Source organism: Citrus sinensis, chromosome 3 (genome assembly GCF_022201045.2).
Source record: "Citrus sinensis cultivar Valencia sweet orange chromosome 3, DVS_A1.0, whole genome shotgun sequence".
NCBI classification, from domain to species: Eukaryota; Viridiplantae; Streptophyta; class Magnoliopsida; order Sapindales; family Rutaceae; genus Citrus; species Citrus sinensis.
The window spans coordinates 11,936,333-11,963,663 of record NC_068558.1 but is presented as its reverse complement, the minus strand read 5'-3'; the positions used below and the strand labels follow the sequence as shown (position 1 = coordinate 11,963,663).

The 27,331-nt window shown below is 34.5% G+C and overlaps 1 protein-coding gene and 1 pseudogene across 1 annotated transcript in view; both read left to right on the top strand.

Moving 5' to 3' along the window:
• The first annotated feature begins 2,677 nt into the window (after positions 1 to 2,677).
• LOC127898716 (anaphase-promoting complex subunit 6-like) lies at positions 2,678 to 8,714 on the top strand (annotated as a pseudogene).
• A 6,541-nt stretch (positions 8,715 to 15,255) lies between these two features.
• The window catches only part of LOC102622244 (uncharacterized), a 48,548-nt gene continuing 36,472 nt past the window's right edge, over positions 15,256 to 27,331 (top strand). The window contains exon 1 of the mRNA XM_052436852.1: positions 15,256 to 15,867. Coding sequence (XP_052292812.1) covers positions 15,277 to 15,867 — 591 coding nt within the window. The 5' untranslated portion in view covers positions 15,256 to 15,276. The remainder of the gene's footprint in view (positions 15,868 to 27,331) is intronic.

Genomic DNA, 27,331 nt, shown 5'->3' with positions numbered 1-27,331 from the left:
GTGCAATCAAACACCAATAATCTGGTGTGACAACAATGGTACTGCTGCATTGACAACAAATCCAGTATATCATGCTAAAACCAAGCACATAGAATTATATGTACATTTCATAAGAGAGAATGTGACAAATAAACAAGTGGAAATCAAGTATGTGCCTAGTGAATGGAATATTGCAGATGTGCTTACAAAGCCTATGGCTTACTACTTTTTTAATTACTGTAGGACAAGCTTAATGTTGTTTCATGACCGTTAAGCTTGAGGAGGAGTGTTAAGATGCTTAATCAACAGCAATAGACCAGTGGCTGAGATTTGTGCGACAAGGATTGCTGAGCTGGACAAATTAGTTAAGTTGTTGTAATTAGTTTTAGTTTAGCCAATAGATGTATTACAGTTGTACAAAAGGTTGTTATTACTGTTGATCAACAATATAAGTTTGCTACGAGCTAAATGTAATTCATATAATTCATATCAATAAAATTTTCTCTGATTTAGTTACTTTTCTTTCTTCTTTCCGTCACTTTCCTACTAACCAAACAAACTATCAACCTAAGATCCGTGAGTTCTAACTTTTACAAATGTAATAATTACCATGAATTTACAAAAACTTGCAGCAAATATTTGTGTCCCAATAGGTTGACAATTGCAACACATATCGAAAAACTGTAATAGTACCCTTCATTATAATTACTTGACCATAGTCAGTGGCGAACTATGTATACGCCTGGCAGCCGAGGTGTCGAGAATTTAATTTAACAGGGGTGCCTAAGTTCAAACACTAACATAATTTAAAAAATGGTCAATAAATAACAAATATTAAAATATTTAGGGCTAGTTTGGTAATCTTATAACTTTTAAAATAATTGTTGTTACTTGCGCTGTAAAAATAATAAGTTGTGAATAGAATTAGTTAAACGTTTGACAAAATTTCTTCTTAAAAGTGCTTTTGTAAATCTCATTGTTGAACTATTATAAGAGTTTAAATGATTAAAATGGACATAATATTAAATAAAATATATTATATAGATATAAATACATACATATAATATTTTTTATTATGTATATTAGTAATTGATAACTAAATAATTATCTTTATTTTATTAATTATTTTTTATCTCAATATAATTAATAATAATAATAATAATAATCTCTAGATTTAATAATTTTATTTCCTAATTGAATAAGAATAATTTTAGATTTTTATAATATATGTAAGGATATATATGGAATTTTATTAATTAGAAAACTTATCCTAAAAATTAGATTTTGAAAGCCTACTTCTTTTTTGCTTTCCAAAATATACTGTATATAAGATAGAGTGATTTTACCGAAAGTGATTTAAAAAAAAAAAATCTACCAAACAGTAAAATTAAAGTTTAACTTTTAAAATCACTTTTAAGTCTCTCAAAACTAATCCCAAATAGGCCCTTAATTCAATACAATTATAATTGTTCTCATGTATTTTCATATGTTAAAAATATTGAAGAATAACCTCATTATCATTACTACAAACATATTTTCTTCTACGTATACAATAAAACTATCATTCAACAATTGGTTTCCCATATGATTTTGTGGAAGCTTTTTTAGAAAATTCATAGCTGAAAATACCCTTTCTAATTTAGTTGTGTTACTTGATAAAATCATTGCTAATGTTACCAACATATAAATTAATGAATACAACTATCCATTATCTCCACCATTTTTCTTGCTAACTCACCAGTCTCTTTTAATCTTAAAAATGTTGTCAAAACCCACATTCATAATATAATCATCAAGTTGAATTTCAAGTGCCATAATGCAACAATCTTTCTTTATGGGTTCAAAGTGTTAAAAAGAATATTTAATATTTTACTTGTTTTTAAATTTTAACAAGGGCGTTATGGTAAATCAAATAAAAATAGGACAAATATTAAAATAAATTTTAAAAAATTAAAAAATTGAAAAAGGGTTTCAGCCCCTGTTAAAATGGCACCACATCTAAAGCCTAGGGTGCCTTGAGGCAACATACCAATAATAATAATAAAGAAAGAAATCAAGAAAAAAGAGACATAATAATAAGTAGTAACATTAGCAATGTTAATTATATTTTATGTTTTGACCCCTATAATTTTACAAGTTGATTTTATGTTACCGCCTACTCAAATTTATGGTTTTGGTCATTGTGTTTGGCCCTCTCAATTTTAGTGATTCTATACTGTATGAAATGTAAGTTATGCAACCCAAGAGGGGGGTGAATTGAGATTTTAAAACTTACGCTAAACAATTCGCACAACAATTTAATGTATTGCCTTAATCAAATGTAAAAACAATAAATTCAGTAAAGCACAATACTAAAAGAGTAAGTACAATAATAAAAGAGTAAGGGAAAAGAAAGCAAACACAACAATTTTTACGTGGTTCGGCAATCCCCGCTTACGTCCACGCCTCCAAGCCAACCAAACTCGAGGATTTCACTATCAAAGCCTCCCAAAGCTTTAAGTTCTTACAATTAACTTCTAAGGTGTCAATGAACCTTTACAATGAAGAGATTATCTCCCCAATCTATTCACCCGAAGTGTTTCTCACACTTGTACACTTACAATTTGATGAGAAATGAACAATTACAACAAAAACTCTCTTTAAGAGTGGATTTTCAAATAATAGCATAATAATAATTCAATAAATGATGATTTACGAAATGGAACCTCAATATGTGTTATATGATCTTATTTATGCTTGCATTAGTCTTGAAAATGAAAATGGAGTTAAGGTTTTATAGCTAAAGCCCGAAAACTAACCGTTATAGGCAAATTCCAGCCCTCAAGCGGTTAGCCGCTTGATTTATCCAGCTAGCCGCTCCAGAACAATGATGTTACCATTAAATTTGAATTTTGCTACAATATCATTGTTCATTAAATTACATTTGTGACCAAAACTTTGTATAATTATATTATAGCCCAACATGTCATAAAACTTTGCAAATAAGTCTAATTTCAGAATTTCTAAATAATACCTGTCATTCCTAAATCTTATTGTAATTATGATATGACCTAGTATATAATAACATTTTTCAAAAAGGTCCTTTTCAAAATTTAAAATAATACCCATAAATTTTAAAGTTCTCAAATCTTTTCAATTTAGTCCAAAATTTGAAAATATGAGACTTTCCTCAGGTGGTTAGCTGCTCACTCTCTGTCCAATTTTTTATTTCAATTGTTTGTATTACGTTTGGGTCCTCAAACTTTCTTAAATTGTAATATGACCCAAAATATTTCAAATATTTGCAAATAAATCTAAATTCAAAATTCAAAATTCAAAACAATATTTAATAAAATAAAAGATTGCAAAACTTTTTCATTTTAGTCCAAATTACTCAAATCCACAAAATACTTTATGTTATAAATATAAAACCTTTTAGTTTATGAAAGGTAATTATTTAAATAAACTCTTGAGTTTCTCAAATGCTAAATCATGCATCAATTAAATCATACCGACTTTACAAGAATTTGTCACAATAATTTGTCTGTTGAGCTCTAAACTTATTCTTGATTTTGCCGTTGTCCGTTGAGTGTCTTGAACTTGATTCACTTGCATAAATATTATCCTTAAAAAACTAGTAAAAATGTGAAATACAATATTTATTAAATCACTTAAGACACATATTTGTTATCATCAAAATTATATTATGGATAGCCCTTTAGGGTAACATTGTGGCTTACTCAAGTATATAGTTTCTTCATTCGGCCCCAAAACCAAAATCCTAAGAGTATCTCCAAAAAGTTCTATTAATTTTACTCTTCAAATATTTATTTGCTTATCTATGTGGTAAAAAGGAGAGTGAAAAAATATATTATTCTCCAAAAGACTCTTTAAATAGAAATAAGTTAATATTATTTTAATCAAATAAATATTTTTTCAAAGGAAAAATAAATGGTAATTAAAGCATTTCTCTCTCTCTTTCTCCCCAATAAAAAATAATAAAATATAAATTGAAGAGAGAGAAAGTAACTCTACAAATTGAAGAGAGAGAATTATTTCTTATTTGAAAAATCTTAATTAGAGTATATTTTGAAGTCTTAAATACTGATGTAACTCTTCAAATAAGTAATAAAATCTTATTTGAAGATTTTTTTGGATATGCTCTAACTTCACCACTAGATTTACTTGAGTATTCAACAATACCCGACTTACTTGAGCGTAGGTGATTTAGTTATACTTAATTGACTACTAAAACAATTTATTCAACTTACTCGACGATACTTTACTTAGCTCACTCCATGTACTAATATTTTACTATTTTTCTAAGTGGTACATTTAATTACAAAAATCCATGAAAATTTGATAATGATGAAATGCTTAATAAATAAGGGTATTTGGTCGAATCATAACAATGTTTGTTAAACACTGGTCTAATAATAAGTAGTCATTTTCTGATGAAATAAAATTAAAGCTGAAAAAATTTAACATGACTGGTTTACTCTATACAAATACAACATGAATAAATATGTATCTATCATGAAAATTGACATGATTATTAAATGAATTTGGTCTAAGTCAACCCAATTGTTTCCCGTGTCAGGCTAGAATTCAATTTTTCAATGCATTTACTTGGTCAATGACGTGATTATTAATTAGTTAACCAAAACTAATTCATATTTGCATTAAAATATACTTATATTTTCAATTCTAAATTAATTTATAGAATCTTATCATTAAAACTCAAAATTTGGTCATGATTCTAGTGAACATATATTTGATGTTCTATTTTGTAAAATTCTTGATAGATTTAAAACTTCAATGGTTCATACATGTTGTATTTGCATCAAATGAGTGTGTAGTATTTGATGTAAATCATGTTAGAATTTAAATAGGTATTCAGTGAATTTTTAGGTTAAATCATGTTAGATGACACAACTACCTAGTTATTAAAAGAGCGTATCAAGTCACTATTTTATTTTTCGTATCGAGTTCAAGTTTTAATATTTTAACATTTTATTTTTCGTATCAAGTTTAAGTTTTAATATTTTAACACAATTATTAAATAAGTCGTGTTTTAACCAACATAAATTTAAAACAACACAAAATTGACACAATATGAGTGGCTTAATGACCTATTTTGTTAGTTTTATTTAAAACCCTCTAATCTATAAAAAAAAATAAAAAAAGGTCCATGGGCCTAGCCCAAATATAAATTCAACAAAACCAGCTCCCGCTCAATCACACTCTCTCGGTCGTTCCCTTCACTCTCCAAAACCCCCCATTCCAAACAAAACCCTCATTTTTCCCTCTTAACGAAGTCACTTTCTCGAGAACCAAACATTCCCTTAGATCTCCAATTTCATAATGAAAAAAAAGAAGAAATAGAGAAACTTCGAGGATTGGTTCGCGACTGTGTGAGTAAGCATTTGTACTCGTCGGCCATTTTCTTCGCCGATAAAATCGCCGCTTTGACCAATGACCCTACTGGCGTGTACATGCAGGCTCAGGCTCTGTTCCTTGGCCGCCACTACCGCCGTCCATTTCACCTCCTTAACACCTCAAAAATTGTGCCCCGTGACCTCCGATTTCGTTACTTGGCTGGTAAGTGTCAGGTAAAGTTCTGTTTTTTGATTGCATTAGAAAATTTGACTTTCAGATTTTGGGATTTGTGCTTTTTGCGTTTTTAGTTTTTTTTTTATGTTATGAAAAAGGGAAATTTTGAAAATTTTAACTTGAAATTCGTGTTCTTTTTATTTTAGAACAAAAGAATTTCAATGAAAAATATTTGGAAATTGAATTGCTCTAGCAAATTTGCATGTGTTGTGTGTTTTAAGAAAATGAAAACTAGATTTTGAGCAATTAAGGAGAAATTATCGACTTTGAGCTGAATGATTTTGATCGATTTTTTCTTGAATGTTTATTTGTTTATACAACTGGGTAGTTTTTCTTTTACTTATTTATTTCTGGTCTGTCCTTTGTATAATTAGGAGGAACTGAAGGAGTGGGACTAGTGTTTGTCGATGCTCGGTGATGCTAAGGTTGATGAAGATGGTAATGTTTATGACACAAAGGATATCAATGTCATGTACTTAGATAAAGATGGGGAAGACGGAGAAATCAATGTAAGTTTTTGTTTGTAATCTCATTTTATCTGGCCTTTTATTTTTTAATTTGTTGCACATTTGTTGTATACTTGACCCAATATTTCTTTTTTCTATTACAGATCTCTTCAGCAATATGCTTTTTGAGAGGCAAAGCATATGAAGCCTTGGGAAATTGTGCCCAAGCTCGGCTGTGGTTAGTTTCTTGCGATGAATTTACATGAAAATCACTCTGCTTAATTGTAAAATGCTTTATGGTTATTTTCCCTTAGTTTTTCAGTCAAAATGATACCAACTTATACTGTCTAACGGTCTTCTGTTATAGTAACTTAGGTGTAGTAATTTAACGTACTGTTAAAGAAAGGAAATGACTTTATTGTTTTAATGGGAGAATTTTGAACATTGTTATAAACTTGTTTAAGTTGGGCATAAGTAAATTTATCTTCAATTTCATTACTGAGCAGATTTTGTTTGAATGCATGAATGTTTGATATATGTGTTTAATAGCCAAGGAGATTGTTTAGATACTACTTTAAGAATTATCTATATATAGATTGGGTAGTCTAGAAAACTCTCCTTGATTAAATCAATGTATAATTTTGATAAGACAGTTTAAAATGTTAACATCCCATGTCTTCTGGAGTCCATTTGGTGACAGAGGAATGGTAGTATATGCTGGGATGGTTTAGTTCAATAAGGCTATTAGTTCTGATCTGCTTTTTCAAAGAGGTTGATTGCCAAATTAACAGCCACATGAAGGAGATTGTCTTTTTTTTTTTTTTGTATCCTGAATTGTTTTTGCTTCCAACCACAATTCTGGTCTTCTATTGGTTCACACTTCCTACTTGTATCTCGATGATTTTAGCTGCAATACCTCATTACTAAATTTAGCTCTAACAACAGAGGAACTTATTTGCTTCCTCTTTATCTTGTTCCATTACTAACTTTCATGTGCAGCATTTTTAGAAGGTTAAAACTAATAGTACAGAAAGGTGGTTTTAAATCAAATGTAACAAGATTCAATTGACAGATCAGCTATGCTTCACTCCATGTGGTTACCTACACACCTGGATATTTGTTTTAGAGTTTTATGCTGTCTGAATTAGTGGCCTCATTTTGTTATCTGATTGAAAGCTTGCATGTATTTCAGTAAGTTAGGTTCTTCCCTCAACTCTTTTTCTTTAGTAACTATTATGGTATTGTTTTATAACCTTAATTAGCTTCTCTTTGGTTTTTCATTTGTCAGTATATCTGCTCTATTCTGTTCAATTCCTTTTTCTCTATTCTCTCAGTTATGTTGAACTAAAACGCTATAGTTCATACAAAGGCTTACTATATTTTTTCATAATGATTTAAGGTACAAAGCAGCAATCATAGCTGATCCTTTGTGCTATGAGGTATGCATGACACGCTATCAATGTTTTTTTTTTTCCTTTCCCCGTAGGGATAAGCTGGTGGGGGGAGCGTCCCGTTCTCAAAAACTCCTTACCTTGAATTTTGTGGCTGCATAAATTTCAGACATGACTTTCTATGCAAAATATTACAACCTGTGGAAACTGTTGCCTTCTCAAGGATTAGAAAATTACTCAAAAGAGGGCTAGATTTTTTGAGCTAGGCTTGTCCCTTTTTTTTTTTTTGTAAATAGAATTTTAATCCTTTTCTTTAATTTGACCTCTGCTGATCACATAGATGTCTCATTTGGATGTTCCTTATAAGATATATCGATTCTCATTCTTTATGATTTTTTTTATGGCTGTACCTTGATTTCTTTTTCAGGCTTTGGAATGCCTTATAGGAAATCACATGCTAACATGCGAGCAAGGTAATGATGTAGTTTTTTCCTAGTCATCTGTTTCTTTCATCTGAGAGAAGTGGATTATGAAAATGTTTACAGTTTGAATTATAGTTCTTACATAAGTGCGCACGCACACACACACACATAAATGAAATTATAGTCACACACAAACATGTTGATATAAATTTAATTTGGCAAAAATTTCTTTGGCTGTGTTCAACTAGCATTGGATCTTTCATGGAACATGTTATAATAGGCTAATACTTTAAATTTTTGGATTTGCTGTTGAATTTCAGAAACAAGTTTACTTTCATCATTGGAATTTGGTTTTGAAGATGGATGGCTTTCTTCATTCTACTCATGTTTGATAAAAAAGGTGAACTGTGTGCAAATTCATTATATGCTCTTCCAAATGTAAACATTTCAATAATAAGTTTCCCATATGTTTTCGTGATGTTGATTCTTTTTGCTGTGTTTGAGTGCAGTGAACAATTTCTTTCCTTCTTTCCTGTCTCCCTTTGTTTTATGCAGTATGACAAGGAGAATGTTGTAGAAGCCAAATTTGGAGAAATTGAAAAAGAAAGATGTGATAGTGTCCATTCGAGCCCATCCTTCTCACACAGTGTGAAAAACAATACTGATCTTTTAGAGGGCTTATTATTCTGTCGACCTGCGATACTAGATTTCAGAAATCTTCTCTTCACACAGTGTTCTTGGCTCTCTAATTGTCAAAAAGTTGAACAGCCTTTTTCTGTCTGATGCATCATATATATGCAGTTTAATATTTGTGGACTTCAATAATATTGATTACCTTGATTATAATATTTTCAATTGTATGGTTTTTGGGTTTCTTCTTGGTAGGGAAGATTTTTGTCTTTTTCTTTTTTTGGCTTGATTCTTCTTCTTTATTATTATTATTGTTACTGTTTCCCATTCACAAGGAAAAAATTGGAACTTGCTCCACCTCGCAAAAGTTTTAGAGCGCATTTAATTCTCGAATTGGGGAATTGGAATGGAGAATGGGAATGATTGATTGTGTTTACTTGCTAAAAACATGAAATAATGACGATCGATTTTGGGTGGAGCTCACAAGTTTGGGAATGAGGTATTGGAATCCCATTGCAATAAGAGAGGTGGGAATGAAAATGGGAAAATTAACACTTTTATCCTTAAAGAAAATTAAATATTTATTTTTTACCTTATATAAATAAATAACTAATAATAATAGTAGTAGTAGTAATAATAGTTATAATAATAATAATAATAATAATAATAATAATAATGAAAATTATAGTATTATGCTCAATATTATAATAAACATGCATATATTTATTTATTTATTTTGTTAGTGAAAAATATACAATTTTAACTAAGGGCATCATGATAACTTTCAATAATCCATTTTGATTATGAAATAAAATAAATGGATAAATGAAATTCAGCTCATTCGATTCTTATATTTCAAGTAAATAATTTATTATGGTTCTCATTTCTTATTCCGATTCCAGATTCCATCCCATTTCAATTCCTAGTCATTTTGATTCATGGGAAGTAAACGCACCGTTAATTTGTCGCTCTTGTTAAATATATCCTTTGTGGATTTCATATGAGGTTTGAAATGTTATCTAGTGAAATTTAATTTCTTGTTGGCTCTATTCACCACAGCACGGCTACAAATCTTGATGGGACATTCGCCCCCGCTTGGATAGGTTATGGAAATGCTTTTGCTGCTCAAGAAGAGGGTGACCAAGCAATGTTGGGTTATCGCACTGCTGCTTGTTTGTTTCCAGGGTAATTTTTAGCATTATTTATTCATTTCTGTACCTTCCTGATTTTCTTTTCCTTGGATCAGCATATTCATGCAATGAGGACAAGGACAAAGCCACTAACTTGCTTTTGAGCAAGTTTCAGGACACTTTTAGAATTTCATTTTTGGCTTTTTTTAAAAAAAATTTTGGTCTCTGAAAGATATCTTAAGGGTAGGGTTTGGTTGTTTTTGCTCATCTTGATATTATTCAATTCTTGTTCAATTTGAAGAACAGTGTGCTTTGGGTGTATAATCATGTGGGTAAAAAAATTTTTTGGTCCCTCAAGTTTCTATTAGGTTTCATGTAATCCATGAAATTTCAGTTGCTTCAGCTTAATCTGTTTCAAGTGCGCTACACTAAAAAACTTGGGTGTCATGGGTTATCAACCAAGATTTTTTTTTTCTCCTTTGATTTAATATTAATAAACTGTTTTACCAATATAGACTTTTGATGAATGCTTCGCATTTGATTTCCATATTTCTTCCTGAGAAATGTTGTAAGTTGATTAAACATAGTCTTAAATCGACCCAAGGCATTGTTGTAATGTCTTTCTATTTTGATAATAAACCACACTGTCATAGTAGTTTTATGGTCGTAAAGATCAATGAATTTCATTGTTTATTGTTTAGTGATGGTATGCATTGTGTTGTGGGAGTACTCTTATCACTATGAATTGTCTTTTTACAGGTTGAATCTTGATGTTCTCTTATTCCAGGTGCCATTTACCAACTTTGTATATTGGAATGGAGTACATGCGAACTCACAGCTTTAAGCTTGCCGAGCAGGTGTATTACCTTCTTCTAAATATAGGCTGCCTTTCATTTCTCTTTAGATTTCAGTGAGAACTCTTAAGAGGTTGTTTGTTTGCAATATGAAGTCTGATTGTTGGATATTCAGATGTTGGTCTATACGATTTGCTAGTTGATGTTGTCTTGGGGGTTTCATTTTCCTCTTTGGATTTAATGTGAATACGACTTCTTTCCTCTTTGTTTAATTGATGTCCAATCCATATCCAATCTACGATTTTACGGATTATAAATTTTCAATCCAATTCAATCCACGGATTGATGAAATTCAATTCAAATCCAAATTCAATTCATACATCTGCAGATCGGATGCGGATTTGATCAAATCCATATCCAATCTATCATTTTGCGGATTGGTTTGCGGGCTGAAAATTTTTAATTCTGTCAAATCCACGAACTAACTAAATATAAAAATAATTTTACTACCGATCAAATTTAAAATTAAATAAGATTTAAATAATTAATTATTTAAATAAAGCTAGAAAATACATTTATAGTTTTAAAATATAACACACCAAAATGAAAAAAATCTTATTCGTTTAGATCAGTACATTTTTTTTATGCGAATACCACTCTATTGGTGGGGGGCTTAGGTGGGACCCCTACTTTTCATTTAGAACAGATAATGAAGATTACATGTGGAGGGGGACATAAACCAAACCTCCAATCTAGAGAAATAAATATAACAGTAAAAGAAATGATTTAGGCATAGCCTAACATAAGAAGAAAAAGAGTAATGCAGACGGTGACAATATCTCTTACGATACTTGCGGCCGGCAAGTAATTTAATGCCCTTTTTCGAGTGACTGACAACACTAAAATCAAGGCTAGAGTCAATTCTCTCAGAATTCTCAGGAGCAGACAGAAAATAGTCATTATTCGCCAAATGTTTGTTAGAACTATGATCATTATCAGTATAAGAACTGTAATGCCTAAAATATGTGCTGGATGCTCGATGAAGCTATGTATTATATTCACCTAGTTCTCGGATCCTAGAATCAGGAGTCGTGACATCCTGGCCAGTCGGCTCCTGAATGGAAGTAGAGTTTGTAGCGTTAACTCGGTTCTCTTAGGTACAATCGGAGACCCCACATATGCAATTTGCTTAATGATGGAAGGCTAAAGTCGTGGAGTATCCAAGGGTTGTGGAGTATCTGACGGCAAAACTTCTAACTTCTTATTATCTACTCTAGTTTGCCAATTCCCACTAGGCCGCTGGGGAAGGACCCCTGGATTGGCCACGGAACACGTCTCAATGGTATGGCCAAGGCACTTGTAGGAAGCACAGTAGAGTGGGATTTTCTAAAAAATTATACTCTGCCAAAATCCAGAATCTCTCACACCGATTTAGATTCGTGACAACAGAGTTGAGTGACATTATTCTTCACTAACACCCTACTTACAGAAGGGCGAGCTAAAAAGGCAGTAGCTTGGTCAATTCGTAATGGCTTACCAATAGATGATGTAATAGAAAATAATGCTTCCTTACAGTGCATAAAATGGACAAGCAAGTAAGGAATTGAAATCCATACTGGGACTATAAAGGACTCCTTGGAAAATCAAAAATCGGTGGTTTATTTAAAAATTCTCATTGCACTCTCATTGATGTACCATGTCTGTCTAACCCGTAGGCGGGAGTAGTCCTCCTCAACATCCAATTGAATTAACACATGTCGATTATCTAAAAAGGACATCTTGGAAATTCCCTTCAATCTCATAGTATTAAAAAATTTACAAATTAATTCCATACTAGGTCTATTGTAGGAAAATTTACCTACCAATGTCCGCAGTGGAAAATTGTACTTTAGGCTCTCCCTCGAATAAAGTGACGATCTTGATTGGAATAGACAAGCTAGTTGGGTCGTTCATAATATCCACCAAAGATTTTTTAGTGGGTTTATTTTGATTCAGATTGGGGATGGATTTCAAAACCGAGGTATAAGAAGGTACGTATGTGGGCTGAGTGGTATTTTGGATTAACGGATCATTTTGGGGGTTATTTAATAAGATTGGAGAGGGCATTCGGGAGGGCTGGGTGTTGGGGTTTATTTCGAAAATGGATTGGGCTTGGGTTTGACTAGTGGGAAAGGTTAATGGGGCATGGGAAGAGCTAGTGGTAGACACACATGAGGAACACAATTCATGTGCTACCGAAAGTGTCTTATGAGCATGGGAATTACACGCGTGCAGACTTTTGAGCTGATGTTGGGTGGATGTTTGCTGACCTTGGCTGGGTTCTGTGGTGGTTGCTTGCAGCTGACTTTCGGTTGACAGCTGCAGCTGGACGTGAGCTTGTGATTTGCATGGGGTTTTTTTTGTTGTGTGGGAGTTATTTGTGTAGGTAGTGATTGTGGCTGGCTGGTGGTTGTATCTTGGACCGAATCTTGAGACAAATGGCCATGGAGTACGGGCTGGTTTTGATGGTGTATAGGGGCTGTGACAGCAGGATGAACTCTCGAATAGTGTGTGGTTTGTGTTGGCTACGGGCTAGAGGCTGGTGGTTGGTTGGTTTGAGATGAAAACCCATTCACCAAGTTTGGTGGTGAAAGCTTGGAGTTGGCTGTTGAAGGGGTGACGATGGCAGTTGGAGATGGTTGTTGAAGGGACGACGATGGCGGTGTGTTTGCGGAAGTTGAGGGTTGTTGGGGTTGGGCTGGCGTTTGACTCCTGTATTTTGAGCGAGTTTGCCTTTGGGATCTCCTAAGAAAAGAATGTTCATTTATGGAAGTAAGGGGAGGAGCAGATGGTGGCTGGCTGCCATTATCGTCAGCCGGCGAGATAAGAATCGACTTGTCTCGAGCATTGGTTTCTTCCCCTTCTTCTAGTGAATGGAGGGGTGATTTTGCTACCTCACGGCAGCATTCATAGTCATTGATGCCACCATTGATTACCATTTCTTTTTGCTCACTTGCGGCATTAGGTGTGATTGAAGGTTGTTGAAGTTTCGAGAGGATAGCGGCAATGGACAATGGTGGTTGGTTTGCATGGGGTTGGATTTGAGATGGAGGGTCTGCATGAGAGTGGTTTGGTTGGATTCGCGGTGGTGGCAACTGGACGTCCGGTGGCAGTTCATTGGTGAATTTTGGGGGTCGTCTAAATGATTTTTTAGGAGGGTTCAAACTCCTGATAATTTGTTCTTCTGCAGAGAGGGTGTAGACCGGTGATGGCCGGTTGCCATCATCGGCGGCCGGAGAGGCCATTAAGGCCGTTTAAGGCTTTTGAGGGGGGAAGGGGGAGACATGTAGTTGATATTAGCAATTAGATTAGTGCATGGAACTTAACTATTTTAGAAGTTATATTTGTTTATTTAGTTATTTTTATTTTATATTATTATTGGATAAGATATAATATAGTGTTAATATAACTATATTTTAACTTATTTATTTACTAGTAAGTACTAATATTATATTTACAAGTTTTATTTTTTAATTAAATAAATACTTTTTATTTTTTTACGAATTTGCGGATTTATAGAAATAGATCCATATCCAATCCATCGATTTCGGATTATCAAATTTTCAATCCAATCCAATCCATCAATCCACGAATCGGATTTTTACGGATCAAACGGATTGAGCGGATCGGATTGTGAACACCCCCGTACGAAGGACCCCTGATATTGATGTCCATACATCCGAATAAATTTTCTTTACGAGGAGTCTACGTCATGATTTCTACGTCACGAATTCTCCAAAATATGATGTCTCTCACTCTTATCTCTCACTCTTATTTAAGGCAAACCTCATAGAGGCAAATACAGAACATGAAGAAAATTAATTTTGTTCCTAGTCCTCACTATCTAAAAAGAATTTTCGTTGAAGCTATATATATATATATATTGAATCTTTTGAAAAAAATTGCTTCCTGAGCATATGATTTCTTGCTGGTTAATTTTAAAATAAAAATTATTTTGACTATTATATAAAAGTTAATTTTAATATTATTAATAGAGAGATTTTTTAAATTGTAAAATCTATTTAACCCAAAGATTATTTAAAATCTTTTTAATATTACAATTATATTATTAAAATAAATATAATAATTTAAAATTTTAATATTATTTTAAATGTAAAAAATAATTTAATATTATTAGTCTACCAAATAGATTTATATTATTTATATAAAATTTGTGTTAGTTAAAAAAATTTTAAAATCAAATTTTTAATTAATATAATCAAAAGTTATTGTGGGCAAAAAAAAGTTTTTGTAACTTTTTTTTAGGATTTAAAGAGTTTTTTATAACTATTTTCTCAAATCTTAGAATGTCGTTATTCTTTTTCTTTTTTTATCCCATCTCAGTTTTTTTACAAGTATTCAAATATTAGCACGTGAAATATATTTTAAAATATCCATCAATTTATTATTTCTTAAAGTACCTTTTATTAATAAATAGCATAATACACACGAAGGACCATTGATATTGATGTTCATACATCCGAATCAATTTTCGAGTCTACGTCATGATTTCTACGTCACGAATTCTCCAAATTATGATGTATATCTATTCTTTCCCCTTTTGGTAAACATATCTCACTCTTATTTAAGGCAAACCTCATAGAGTCAATCACAAAACATGAAGAAAATTGATTTTGTTCCTAGTCCTCACTTTCTAAAAAGAATTTTCGTTGAAGCTATATATATATATATATTGAATCTTTTGAAAAAAATTGCTTCCTGAGCATATGATTTCTTGCTGGGTTTCTTCAATTGCTCTTCTTGTTCAGTTGTTAAAGCTTTCCAGTTTCCTCTCTGTCGTTCAAAGAATATTTGATCATTGAAGTGTCACCTTCGTAGTGTTAATTTCGGTGATGGAGTCCGCTGCTCAAGTGAGGGATGTCGATGCTTTGTATGAGCTAATTCAACATGATCGATATTTTTTGGACAACTTCGACGAGAAACCTTTTGTCGATACTCCTTTGCATGCTGCTGCAAGGGATGGAAATGTTGAATGGTCCATGGAGATTATCAGACTAAAGCCATCATTTGCCAGGAAGCTAAACCAAGATGGCTTCTCTCCGGTGCATTTAGCTTTGCAAAATGATCAAACTCAGTTAGTGCTTCAGCTGATAGATATTGATCTGGACCTTGTTCGTGTCCAAGGAAGAGAAGGCATCACTCCTTTGCATTTCGTGTCTGAAAAAGGAGACATCCATCTGCTGAGGGAATTTTTGTCTGCTTGTCCGAAATCTCTTGAAGATGTGACGAATAAAGGCGAGACTGCTCTTCATATTGCTTTGAAAAACGATAAGGTCGAAGCTTTTGATCAAGCCTTAACAACAGTACGACCACCGTGGCTTGGCCCTGAAGAAGCTCAACAATACAATCAAAGAATCCTCAACTTGAAGGATAGGGATGGCAACACTTTGTTACACATAGCAACATCCAAAAGTCAAGTCCAGGCAAGCTCGAATCCACACACATATATATAGAAATTTTTCAATGAGGTGCAGGCACTTCATTATTTTTAATGCAGACATGCTATTAAATTATGTGATTTAATAGAGTCAATGTTTAATTCATTATAAAGCCGTGTATTTTAATAGCATGCCTGCATATAAGTTAATAGAGTGTTCGTATGAGAAAAAAAAAAGAGAGTATTCACATTAGAGAATAACTATATTTATATATATAGTATCTAATTAATGACCTTATCTTCATTTTAACAAAGTAAAGATATCACTAATAAATTAAAAAAAAAAGTAGTTTAACAAAGTAAGGATATCACTAAAAAAAAAAAGCAATTTTCAATATATTGAAATATGTGTTTTTTTTAATTTTATTTGCATTCTTATTTTATTAAAATTTTTTATTAGGGAAGGACTATATCTATCTGGTCACAAATAAAATTCAGTTGAATGATGTCTAAATTGATGAATTTGTTTATCCAAAGCAGATTGTCAGGTGTTTATTGAATTGCAAAGTTGATACAAATGCCCGGAATTCGGAAGGTTTGACACCTTTAGATATTTCATTACTTGATCAAACTAAATCAGAAAACCAAGAGATTGCGGCAATGCTGCGGGAAGCTGGAGCACTAGAGGCAACTTCACTTCCTATTACCGACAAGGATAGACATTTATCGAGGTAACAGGAACACTGCTCTTTTACTAAATTACAGTCCATTTATCGATTATCTTTTTAAAAACAATATGGCATTTTCATATTATGTACATCTCAAAAATTGTTTAATGTCCTTCAGAAGTAAGGATCAGAGGCTGAACGAGGCTGCTAAAACAGGAAATGTTGATGCCTTGTATGAATTAATATGGGAGGACGCATATCTTTTAGATCAGATAGACCAAGTACCATTCGTGGATACTCCTTTACATATAGCAGCATCAATGGGGCACGTCAACTTTGCCCTGGAGATAATGAGGTTAAAGCCATCATTTGCGAGAAAGCAAAACCAATATGGATTTAGTTCTCTGCATCTTGCTTTGCAGAAGCAAAACCAATATGTACTTGATCACGAGCATCTTAAGGAAAAGAAACAGACCCAAATGGTGCGTCGGCTCATAGATGTGGACAGAAATCTTGTTCGTGTCCAAGGAAGGGAGGGTGTAACGCCTCTACACTATATTGCTGAGAAAGGAAATGTCGATCTTCTATGCAAACTTCTAGAGGCTTGCCCTGAGTCCATCACAGAGGTGACAATCCGTTAAGAGACTGCTTTGCATGTTGCTGCAAAAAATGACCAGTTGGAGGCCGTTGAGTGCATGCTAGGATGGCTTCGATATGTGGGCATGGAGGATATCCTTAACTGGACGGACGATGAAGGCAACACTTTATTGCATATCACAATCTCCAAAAGTCAAATAAAGACATGAAACGTTTTTAAATTTTACTTCAGTTAGTCCCTATATTTTCATGATTATTAATTGCATGCATATATAAATATATACTTGCAGTTGGTGAGGCTACTAGTTAAAAGAGCACGTGATCAAATAAATGCCCGGAACTTAGACAATAAGACACCCTTGGACATGGTAGAAGAACATTTGGGAGGGAAACCTGAATTTAAAGAAGTAAGACGCATGGTGCGCAAAGCTGGCGGTAGACAAGGGTCCTTCCTTCCTCCTCGTAGGGACGTTGCATATTACTTAAAACAAGGTTTAACATGGCGTCGAAAGGTGCTTTTGCTCTTTTACCGCTAGATAAATTTCTTAAAGGAATAGCTTTTTATTGCGGTATGTGTCCTTTGTACAGAGCTCTGCTATTTATATGCAGGGCTAGATACTTTACATGGTAAGTGTTTACATGGCAAGAATCACCGTTTAATTATACAATATTTTCAATCTCCTCATATTTACAATCTCGTTGATCTCCTTCCTTGAATACAGATTCTTGCTTTGTGTCCAAGGTTATTGCTTGACAGCTTCACACGATTATGTGGCATCTGACTTGGACTCTTTTCTAACTCCCCCCTTCAAGCTTAACTGTCTGTTTGAGACTTTAAGCTTGTCTCTTAAAAATCTGAAACGATCACAGCTCAAGGGTTTTGTCAAAACATCTGCCACTTGTTCCTTTGTCGGTACATATCTCACTTCTTGTTCACCATTTGCAATTTTTTCTCTGACGAAATGTACATCAATTTCTATGTGTTTAGTTCGGGCATGAAATATTGGATTGCTGGCAAGGGATGCTGCACTTGTGTTATCACACCAGATTACTGGTCTTTGTTTTGGCTTCATTCCAAGTTCTCCTAGCAAAGAACATATCCACGTGATTTCAGCACTTGTATCGGCAAGGGACCTATATTCTGATTCGGTGCTTGAGCGTGCCACCACCTTCTGTTTTTTCGATCTCCATGAGACTAGATTCCCACCAAGGAAGGTGCAGTAACCACCAGTAGACCGTCTGTCATCTTGATCACTTGCCTAATCTGCATCAGTGAAACACATCAGTCCTGGTTTTCCTTTTGGTGTGAAGTGTAGGCCATAATTTAAGGTTCCTTTCAAGTATCTGAGAATTCTCTTACACCCCTCCCAATGAGTTTGTTTAGGTGCTTCTAAATATTGGCTTAGTGTGTTCACTGCATATGTTATTTCAGGCCTTGTTAAGGTAGCATATTGTAGGCCTCCAATTACACTCCTGTACAAGGTATTGTCACTGAAGGCTTTCCCTCCTTCCTTTCTCAGCTTGGTACTTGTGCTCATTGGTGTAGGCAAGCTTTTGCAATTTTCCATTCCTATTCGTTGTAGGAGGTCAGTGATGTATTTCCCTTGCGATAGATGCATTCCCTCAGCAGTCCTTTCTACTTCAATTCCCAAGAAGTATTTTAGCGAGCCAAGATCCTTCAGAGAGAAGCTTTTGTTCAGCTTCTGAATCACGTCGTCAATTATCCTGCTATTACTTCCTGTGAGTAGTATGTCATCTACATACACAAGTAGCAGCACTGTATCTCCATCTTTGTTCATAAAGAATAGTGAGGTGTCTGATATTGAGTTTTTGAACCCCCAGTCTTTAAAGGCTGAACTGAGCTTATTATACCAGGCCCTTGGAGCCTGTTTGAGACCATAGAGTGCCTTTTTTAACTTGCAAACATATTGTGGCTTTCTTTTGTCCTCGAAGCCTTGCGGTTGTCTTATAAAAACTTTTTCACATAGTTCACCATGCAAGAATGCATTATTCACGTCCACTTGTTTGATATCCCAGTTGTTCATAATAGCTAGGTTCAACACAATTCTAATAGTTGGTGATTTGGCCACTGGACTGAAAGTTTCGTTAAAATCGATGCCCGCTGTTTGATGAAACCCTTTAGCCACAAGTCTCGCTTTATACCTTGCTATAGTGCCATCTGAATTATACTTCACCTTGTAAACCCATTTATTTCCTATTACCTTTTGATCCTGAAAGGGTGGAACCAATTCCCAGGTTCTGTTTTTCTGAAGTGCTTCAAACTCTTCCCTCATGGTTGTCTCCCATTTTTTATTTTTCAACGCCTCTTCTACACTTGCTGGAGTGTCAATTTTCTCTCTTGCTAATCTTTTTGCTGTGTAAATTTTGGGTTTATATATCCCAGACTTGGCTCTTGTGATCATAGGGTGACTGGGGGGAAGTGTTTGTGGCTGGCTTGTTGACTCTGTAGCTACAGTGTTTTGGGTACTTTTTTGCTGTTGTTTCTGAGTTTGTCATGACTGGTTCTGGTGTTTTAGGTTCTGTAGTGTTGGTCTCTTGGTTTGGTGAAAGGATGTGGAGCTCTCTGTCTGTTGGACAGTGAAGGTTGGAGCCTGCTTCTTGAACGACTGCTGGTGGAGATGTAGCTGAGACACATCCTGAAGTAGAAACCTGTGGCACTGTTAGGATTTGAGTATAATATGGACACACAGCTGTATTTTTCTCAGTAGGTTGAAAAGCTTTGTCATTTTGAAATGGAAATTCAAACTCATTAAAGACCACATTTATTGCTATATAAACTCTCCCACTACTGTGTAAGCACAAGTATCCTTTGTGTTGAGAGCTATATCCTATAAACACACATTTAGCAGTGCGAAAATCTAATTTATGTGAATTGTATGGCCTTAAGTGGGGAAAACATGCACAACCGAAATCCTTCATGAATTTGTAATCAGGCTTTTGATGATAGATTATCTCATATGGGGATTTTCGATTGAGTACTAATGTCGGCATCCTATTTATTAAGAATGTGGCTGTTTCAAAGGCTTGCCACCAATACTTTGTAGGTATTGAGGCTTGTGGTAGTAAGGTTAGGCCGATTTCTACTATATGCCTATGTTTTCTTTCCACCCTTCCATTTTGGTGATGAGAGTGAGGACATGAATGCCTAAATAAAATTCCATTTTCTTTGAGAAATGGTACGAAGGATCTGAATTCACCCCCCCAATCTGTTTGCAAGGTTTTAATTTTCTTTTCAAGTTGGGTTTCAATCATTTTCTTAAATACTTGGAAGGTGGAAAAGGTTTCTGATTGGGCAGCCAATGGATAAATCCATGTAAATCTGGAATAGTCATCTACAATGCTTAGGTAGTACCTATAGTTGTTTCCAGAGGCTATTGGTGATGGTCCCCAGAGGTCAAGATGCAATAATTCCAGTGGTTCATTTGTTTTTGTTGCTGAGTTTGTATGGCTTAGTCTATGACTTTTTCCATATTGGCATGCTACACAAAATTGAGGAACGGAAATTTTATTGATGTTACTAGATACATCACATGACATTAATATGTCATTTAATGTTTGAACACTAGGGTGACCAAATCTTTGATGTAATGTATCTATTTTATTGACTCCATTACAAGTTGATTCTAGACTTCGACTCTTAGAAGACTCTGATTCGCTGTGTGACAACACAGGCTTATTTAAAGCAGCAAAAAGAGAAGTTGCAAGGGGACTTTTGACTCTAGATTCAGGTGTCTTGCAGGATGTTTCCAACAGATACAATCCTCCATCAGCCGTTCCTTGAAGCAAGACTTTCTTCCTCATCTTGTCCTGTATAAGGCAAGTATTTTTCTTGAAAACAACAAACAAGTCATTGTCAGATAATAATTTAGAGATGCTAAGGAGATTTTTTGTAATATGAGGGACATGCAAAACATCTTTTAAAATAATTGGCTTCTGACATGGGACATGTAATGAGGATCTACCAATATAATTTATTTTTAACTTATGACCATTACCAACCATAAGTTTGTCACTTCCCTTGTATTCAAATTTCGTTTCAAGGTTTTCAATCTGATATGTGACATGGTTTGTAGCACCACTATCCAGGTACCAACCTTGATCATTTTCCGAATCAATCTTTGCAACATTAGCCGTGGCTTGACTCTGGTTTTTCTCATTGCTTTGTGGCTCGTAGTCTTCTTTAAAGCGATGCCAGCAATCGAATGCAGTGTGTCCTACCTTTCCACAAATTTGGCAAGTTGGCTTTGATTTTCCTCTGCCAGATGTTTGTGGTGTTTTTGCTCTGCCTCTACCTCTTGGATTGTTTCCTCTTCCACTATTGTATTTTCTTTGGTTTTGAGTAGATTGAGCATAGTTTGCTGATATGTTCCCATCAGAAGCTATGTTGGCAGCAGTATGCAGCTGATCAAGTCTGCTTTCATGGTTCAAGAGAAGTGAATACACTTCTTGAAGAGGTAGTGTGTCTGATCTTGCTGTTATATTAACCACTACAGGGTCATATTCTGATCCCAAGCCTGCAAGAATATAGAGAACTAAGTCTTCTTCTGTGATGGGATTTCCTGAGGCGGTGAGATTGTCAGCAAAGTTTTTCATTTTGGAATAAAAATCACTAACAGTCATAGACCCCTTTTTCTGAGTTTGAAGCTGCATCCTAAGTTGTAGGATTCGAGCTTTTGACTGAGAGGAGAAAAGCCTTTCCAGTGCATTCCAAACTTCATAAGAAGTGGTGCAACTGATGACTGAACTTAAGACACTTTCATTCATTGAAGACAGCAGCCAACTAAGAAGAAGTTGGTCCTGTTTCTTCCAAAGTGCATATTCTGGATTTACAGTCGTTTCTGCAGTTTGGTCATCTACAGCAACTACCAGAAATTTGTTTGGGCAAGGTTTTGTGCTGTTTATGAAGCCTTCAAGTTCATTGCCACGGATTGAGGGCAGGACTTGAGATTTCCACATCAGGTAATTTTGTCTATCTAGCTTGATTGGGACGGTGAAATTGAAGGTGGTGGGATTGGTTTGTGGTATTGTATGGGTGGCGGAATTGGTGGTATTAACAAAACTAGATGAAGCCATTATTTCGACTTACCCGCTCTGATACTAAGATAAATTTCTTAAAGGAATAGCTTTTTATTGCGGTATGTGTTCTTTGTACAGAGCTCTACTATTTATATGCAGGGCTAGATACTTTACATGGTAAGTGTTTACATGGCAAGAATCACCATTTAATTATACAATATTTTCAATCTCCTCATATTTACAATTTCGTTGATCTCCTTCCTTGAATACAGATTCTTGCTTTGTGTCCAAGGTTATTGCTTGACAGCTTCACACGATTATGTGGCATCTGACTTGGACTCTTTTCTAACTCCGCTCATCACATGGCACTACGGATGAAAATCGAAACGCACTACTTGTGGTTGCTGTACTAATCGCGACAGCCACATTCCAAGCAGCGCTTACCCTGGCTGACGATCTTCAGGGAAATAAGTCAACTGGAACCAGCAACTCTGTTGCCAATTTTGGATCACAATCAGCGCCGACATCGACATCGGCATCAGCATGGGCATATGTAACACCATCAGGAAGAGCAAATGCAACCGCCATTTATCGGAGCAATGGAACCAGCAGCAGCATCCCAACAAGTGACAAGATTTGATTCGCTCACGGGAAATTTTATGGCGATGCCGTCAGTGATACGATCTCCTCACTTTTTGCATTTTCAAATATTACAGCATTTTGTATATCTATGCTGGTGATTAATTATCACCTTCCGTATGGCTCCGCAGCTACTCTGGTATATCCTCTAGTTATTTGCTTTTGCCTGTTAGTGGTTGGCAGAACCCCGTTGTCGCTACTTGCCTCATTCTTAATGCTTATCGTCTTTCGGATTTTTTTATTTGTACAACTGGACTTCTCCAAGGTTCGATTTAGACGAAGCTTCTGGATTACACAAGTTTTGGGCTCCGTTTTCAAACATTACGGAAGCTTCCGCAATAAGATGAACGAAGATGAAAAATAGCTATAATGCCAATATGCTGCCAAGGACAAAACACATGTCCGTTGGTCTGTTGATGTTCTCTGCCATGGACAAGTGTTTTAGTTAAACACTTCCTCTGAAGTAATATTGCTGGTTTTGTTTTGTGTAAGAAGATGTGCTTTTCTGTACTGTATTTTCTGAATTATGTTCGTTTGCTTTTGCTTCATTTTGTAAGGTCTTGCATGTTTCAATGTAACATTAATTACTCTTGTTGTATCTGATAGTTGTATTGTTCACGTTCGTGACTGTGAATATAATGATGTTAATTTAATTAAAACTATATGCTTGTTTGGCTGATAAGAAAATGAAGGAAAATTTATTGACTTAGAGAGGAAAAACAGAAATTGAATTCGTTATGATTGATACAGTGAAATGAGATTACAATACACTATATATATATAGTAGCATCTGGAACTTTCCAAGTGTAACAGAATCATATACAAAGTCTCTGATATTCACCATAACATTTTGGTGGGAAATAACAAACTAATAACAAACTTTGAACAGCTTGCATAACAATCTTCCAGTAGCTTCCAGCATCTTGTCCAGCGTGGCATCTGATTCATTACTCTACTTAACAATTTTCTGACATCAATTAGCTGACTCAACATATTCTTAACAAATTTGTATGAACATATGAAATATCAATATCATTGGGCTTTTGATGCTCCCACAGGCTACTTAAAATTGTACCTATAAAAGTCTGTTAGAAGAAAAGCTGATTCAAAATACTTACGGCAATATATAAGTATGCTTCCGGCAATAGGGTGAAAGCCTACACATGAAGAAAAACAAACAACAAACAGCAAACGGCTTTATTGTACAAGTACAGGTGCTGCTTCCTCTTCATCTATATTATACGGTTTACATTGTTAATTTATTTTAGTACTTTGTTTCCTCATTTGTTGAAATCCACTGAGTGCTTTAAAGTTACCTGATTGACACTAAAATTATCATTTTTTTTCCTTCATCCTGTTCTCAAATTCAGTCACGTTCCTTCGTCATTTGTTCACGAAATCCAAGTGCGGGCAACCAATTGAGAAAGCCTGTATTTTGACAAGCTCAATCAAAATTCTTCGGTTCCTTACGTGTTGATTTCGACCTCTATAAATTAAATTTATTTAGCTTGAAGAGAGAATTTGATAAAAATTTAAATAAAGAAATTGGGCAATGAGAATATATTTATAATTTTATTAACAATATATGGACAAATTGGACAATTAACAACTATTTTTTTATGTGCTAGAAGGGTATAACGGTAATTATATATTAAAATTATAATTTCTGTTAAAAGTAACAGTTTCCGTTGATGAACGAGGGTGTGGATGTTTTTTTCGAAATATTAGAGGGACTTTTATCCATCTGTCTAAACGTTGTGAGTGTGTTAGTCTTTTTCCCTATTTACAAGTACAATTGTAAATTTATTTTCCCATTCTTCTTCCCTTCTCTTCAAAATTCAGCCCGATTTTCTCCATTTAATCATTCGCATTTACAACATTGCAAATCTAGAATTAGAATTAAAAATTCTTCTGATTTTCCAATACCAATAAGTCAATAAATCAACTATTATAGTCAAAACCAAACCCTAAAACAAAATAATCATTTTTTTTCCTTCATCCTGTTCTCAAAAGGGGTTATCTTTGTTGCTAGGCATGTGGTGTTTTACGAATCAAAATTTCTTTTCTCTACTGATCCTCAATTCTCTAAGCAATCTTCTACCTCTGTTTCCGAGTATAGACATCCTATGTTTAAAACTTCTTCTGTGTTAGTTCTGATACATGATCCTTCAGGCTCAAGTGACAACACTGTACAACAGCTTTAGCTCCATGCAGTTCCAGCTTCCTCTTCTTCCTCTAGTTCTTCATCATCATCACCTTTACCTCCAAATCCATATTTCCCTGATCCTTATCACAATATGTCCCATAATTCCCAACACTCTTCTTCTTCTACATCTATTGTGCCTATTCCACAGCCTTCTGTCCCTGCTCATGTACCACTGCCAACTCATCCAATGGTTACAAGAGCAAAAGCAGGAATATTTAAGCCAAAGTTTCTTGCATATTCTTCTGTTCTTGAAGAACATGAACCTGCTACAATTTCTCAAGCTCTCTCCAATCCTAAATGGAAAGCAGCAATGCAGGCTGAGTATGATGCACTCATGAAAAATGAAACTTGGGTTCTTGTTCCAGCCTCTCAAGCTACTAAAGTTGTTGGTTGTAAATGGGTGTTTCGCATTAAGTATAATGCAGATGGCTCTATCTCTGAGTACAAAGCTCGTTTGGTTGCAAATGGGTTTCATCAAACCCCTGGTATTGATTACTTTGGGAATTTTAGTCTAGTGGTTAAGCAATCTACTATGAGAATTGTACTTAGTCTTGCTGTTATGAAGAGCTGGAAAATAAGGCAGATAGACATCAACAATGCTTTCCTTAATGGGCAGCTCAATGAAGATGTTTACATGTTTCAACCTGAGGGATTTGTCTAGCCTTCATCTGGTCATGTTTGTAATTGCTTAAGGCTCTTTATGGTCTAAAACAGGCTCCTAGAGCCTGGTTTGATCGGTTAAGGAAAGCATTGTTGAAGTGGGGGTTTCAGAACTCAAGAACAGATTCATCTTTATTCTTTAAACATGAACTTGGAGGTATTGTAGTTGTGTTGGTATATGTGGATGAAATTCTTATTACTGTAGATAATAATACAGTGATTGAAAGGTTCATCAAATATCTTGGAGATACTTTTGCTTTAAAAGACCTTGGAGAATTCAATTACTTCCTTGGTATTGAAGTTACTCAAGGTACAAAGGACAACTTACATCTCTCACAGGCCAAATATGTAAGAGATTTGCTCACAAAAACTGCAGAGAAAGTGGTACTCCAATGAGTACAGGACAGAAACTAAGAAGAGCAAGAAATGAAGATAATTTGATTGTTAATGTTACTGAATATAAAAGCATAATAGGTGCATTGTAGTATTTGGTACTCACAAGGCCAGAACTTGCTTTCTCAGTAAACAAGTTGAGTCAATTTCTTGCTGCATCTACAGAGAAGTACTGGACTGCTTGTAAGAGAATTCTAAGATACTTAAAGGCAACTGAGGATTATGGCTTGCTATTTAAACCAGGTGGTGGTGTTGTCTTAACTGCATATACTGATGCAGATTGGGCATGTGATGTTGATGACAGGAAATCAGTTGGAGCATATTGTGTTTATCTTGGGCAAAATCTTATTTCATGGTCTTCTGAGAAGCAACAAACAATAGCTAGATCTAGCACATAATCAAAATATAGAGCATTATCAACAACATGTGCAGAAATCGTTTGGGTTCAGGCTTTGCTTGGTGAACTTAATATAATCAAACACCAATAATCTGGTGTGACAACAATGGTACTGCTGCATTGGCAACAAATCCAGTATATCATGCTAAAACCAAGCACATAGAATTATATGTACATTTCATAAGAGAGAATGTGACAAATAAACAAGTGGAAATCAAGTATGTGCCTAGTGAATGGAATATTGCAGATGTGCTTACAAAGCCTATGGCTTACTGCTTTTTTAATTACTGTAGGACAAGCTTAATGTTGTTTCATGACCGTTAAGCTTGAGGAGGAGTGTTAAGATGCTTAATCAACAGCAGTAGACCAGTGGCTGAGATTTGTGCGACAAGGATTGCTGAGCTGGACAAATTAGTTAAGTTGTTGTAATTAGTTTTAGTTTAGCCAATAGATGTATTACAGTTGTACAAAAGGTTGTTATTACTGTTGATCAACAATATAAGTTTGCTACGAGCTAAATGTAATTCATATAATTCATATCAATAAAATTTTCTCCGATTTAGTTACTTTTCTTTCTTCTTTCCGTCACTTTCCTGCTAGCCAAACAAACTATCAACCTAAGATCCGTGAGTTCTAACTTTTACAAATGTAATAATTACCATGAATTTGCAAAAACTTGCAGCAAATATTTGTGTCCCAATAGGTTTACAATTGCAACACATATCGAAAAACTGTAATAGTACCCTTGATTATAATTACTTGACCATAGTCAGTGGCGAACTATGTATACGCCTGGCAGCCGAGGTGTCAGGAATTTAATTTAACAGGGGTGCCTAAGTTCAAACACTAACATAATTAAAAAAATGGTCAATAAATAACAAATATTAAAATATTTAGGGCTAGTTTGGCAATC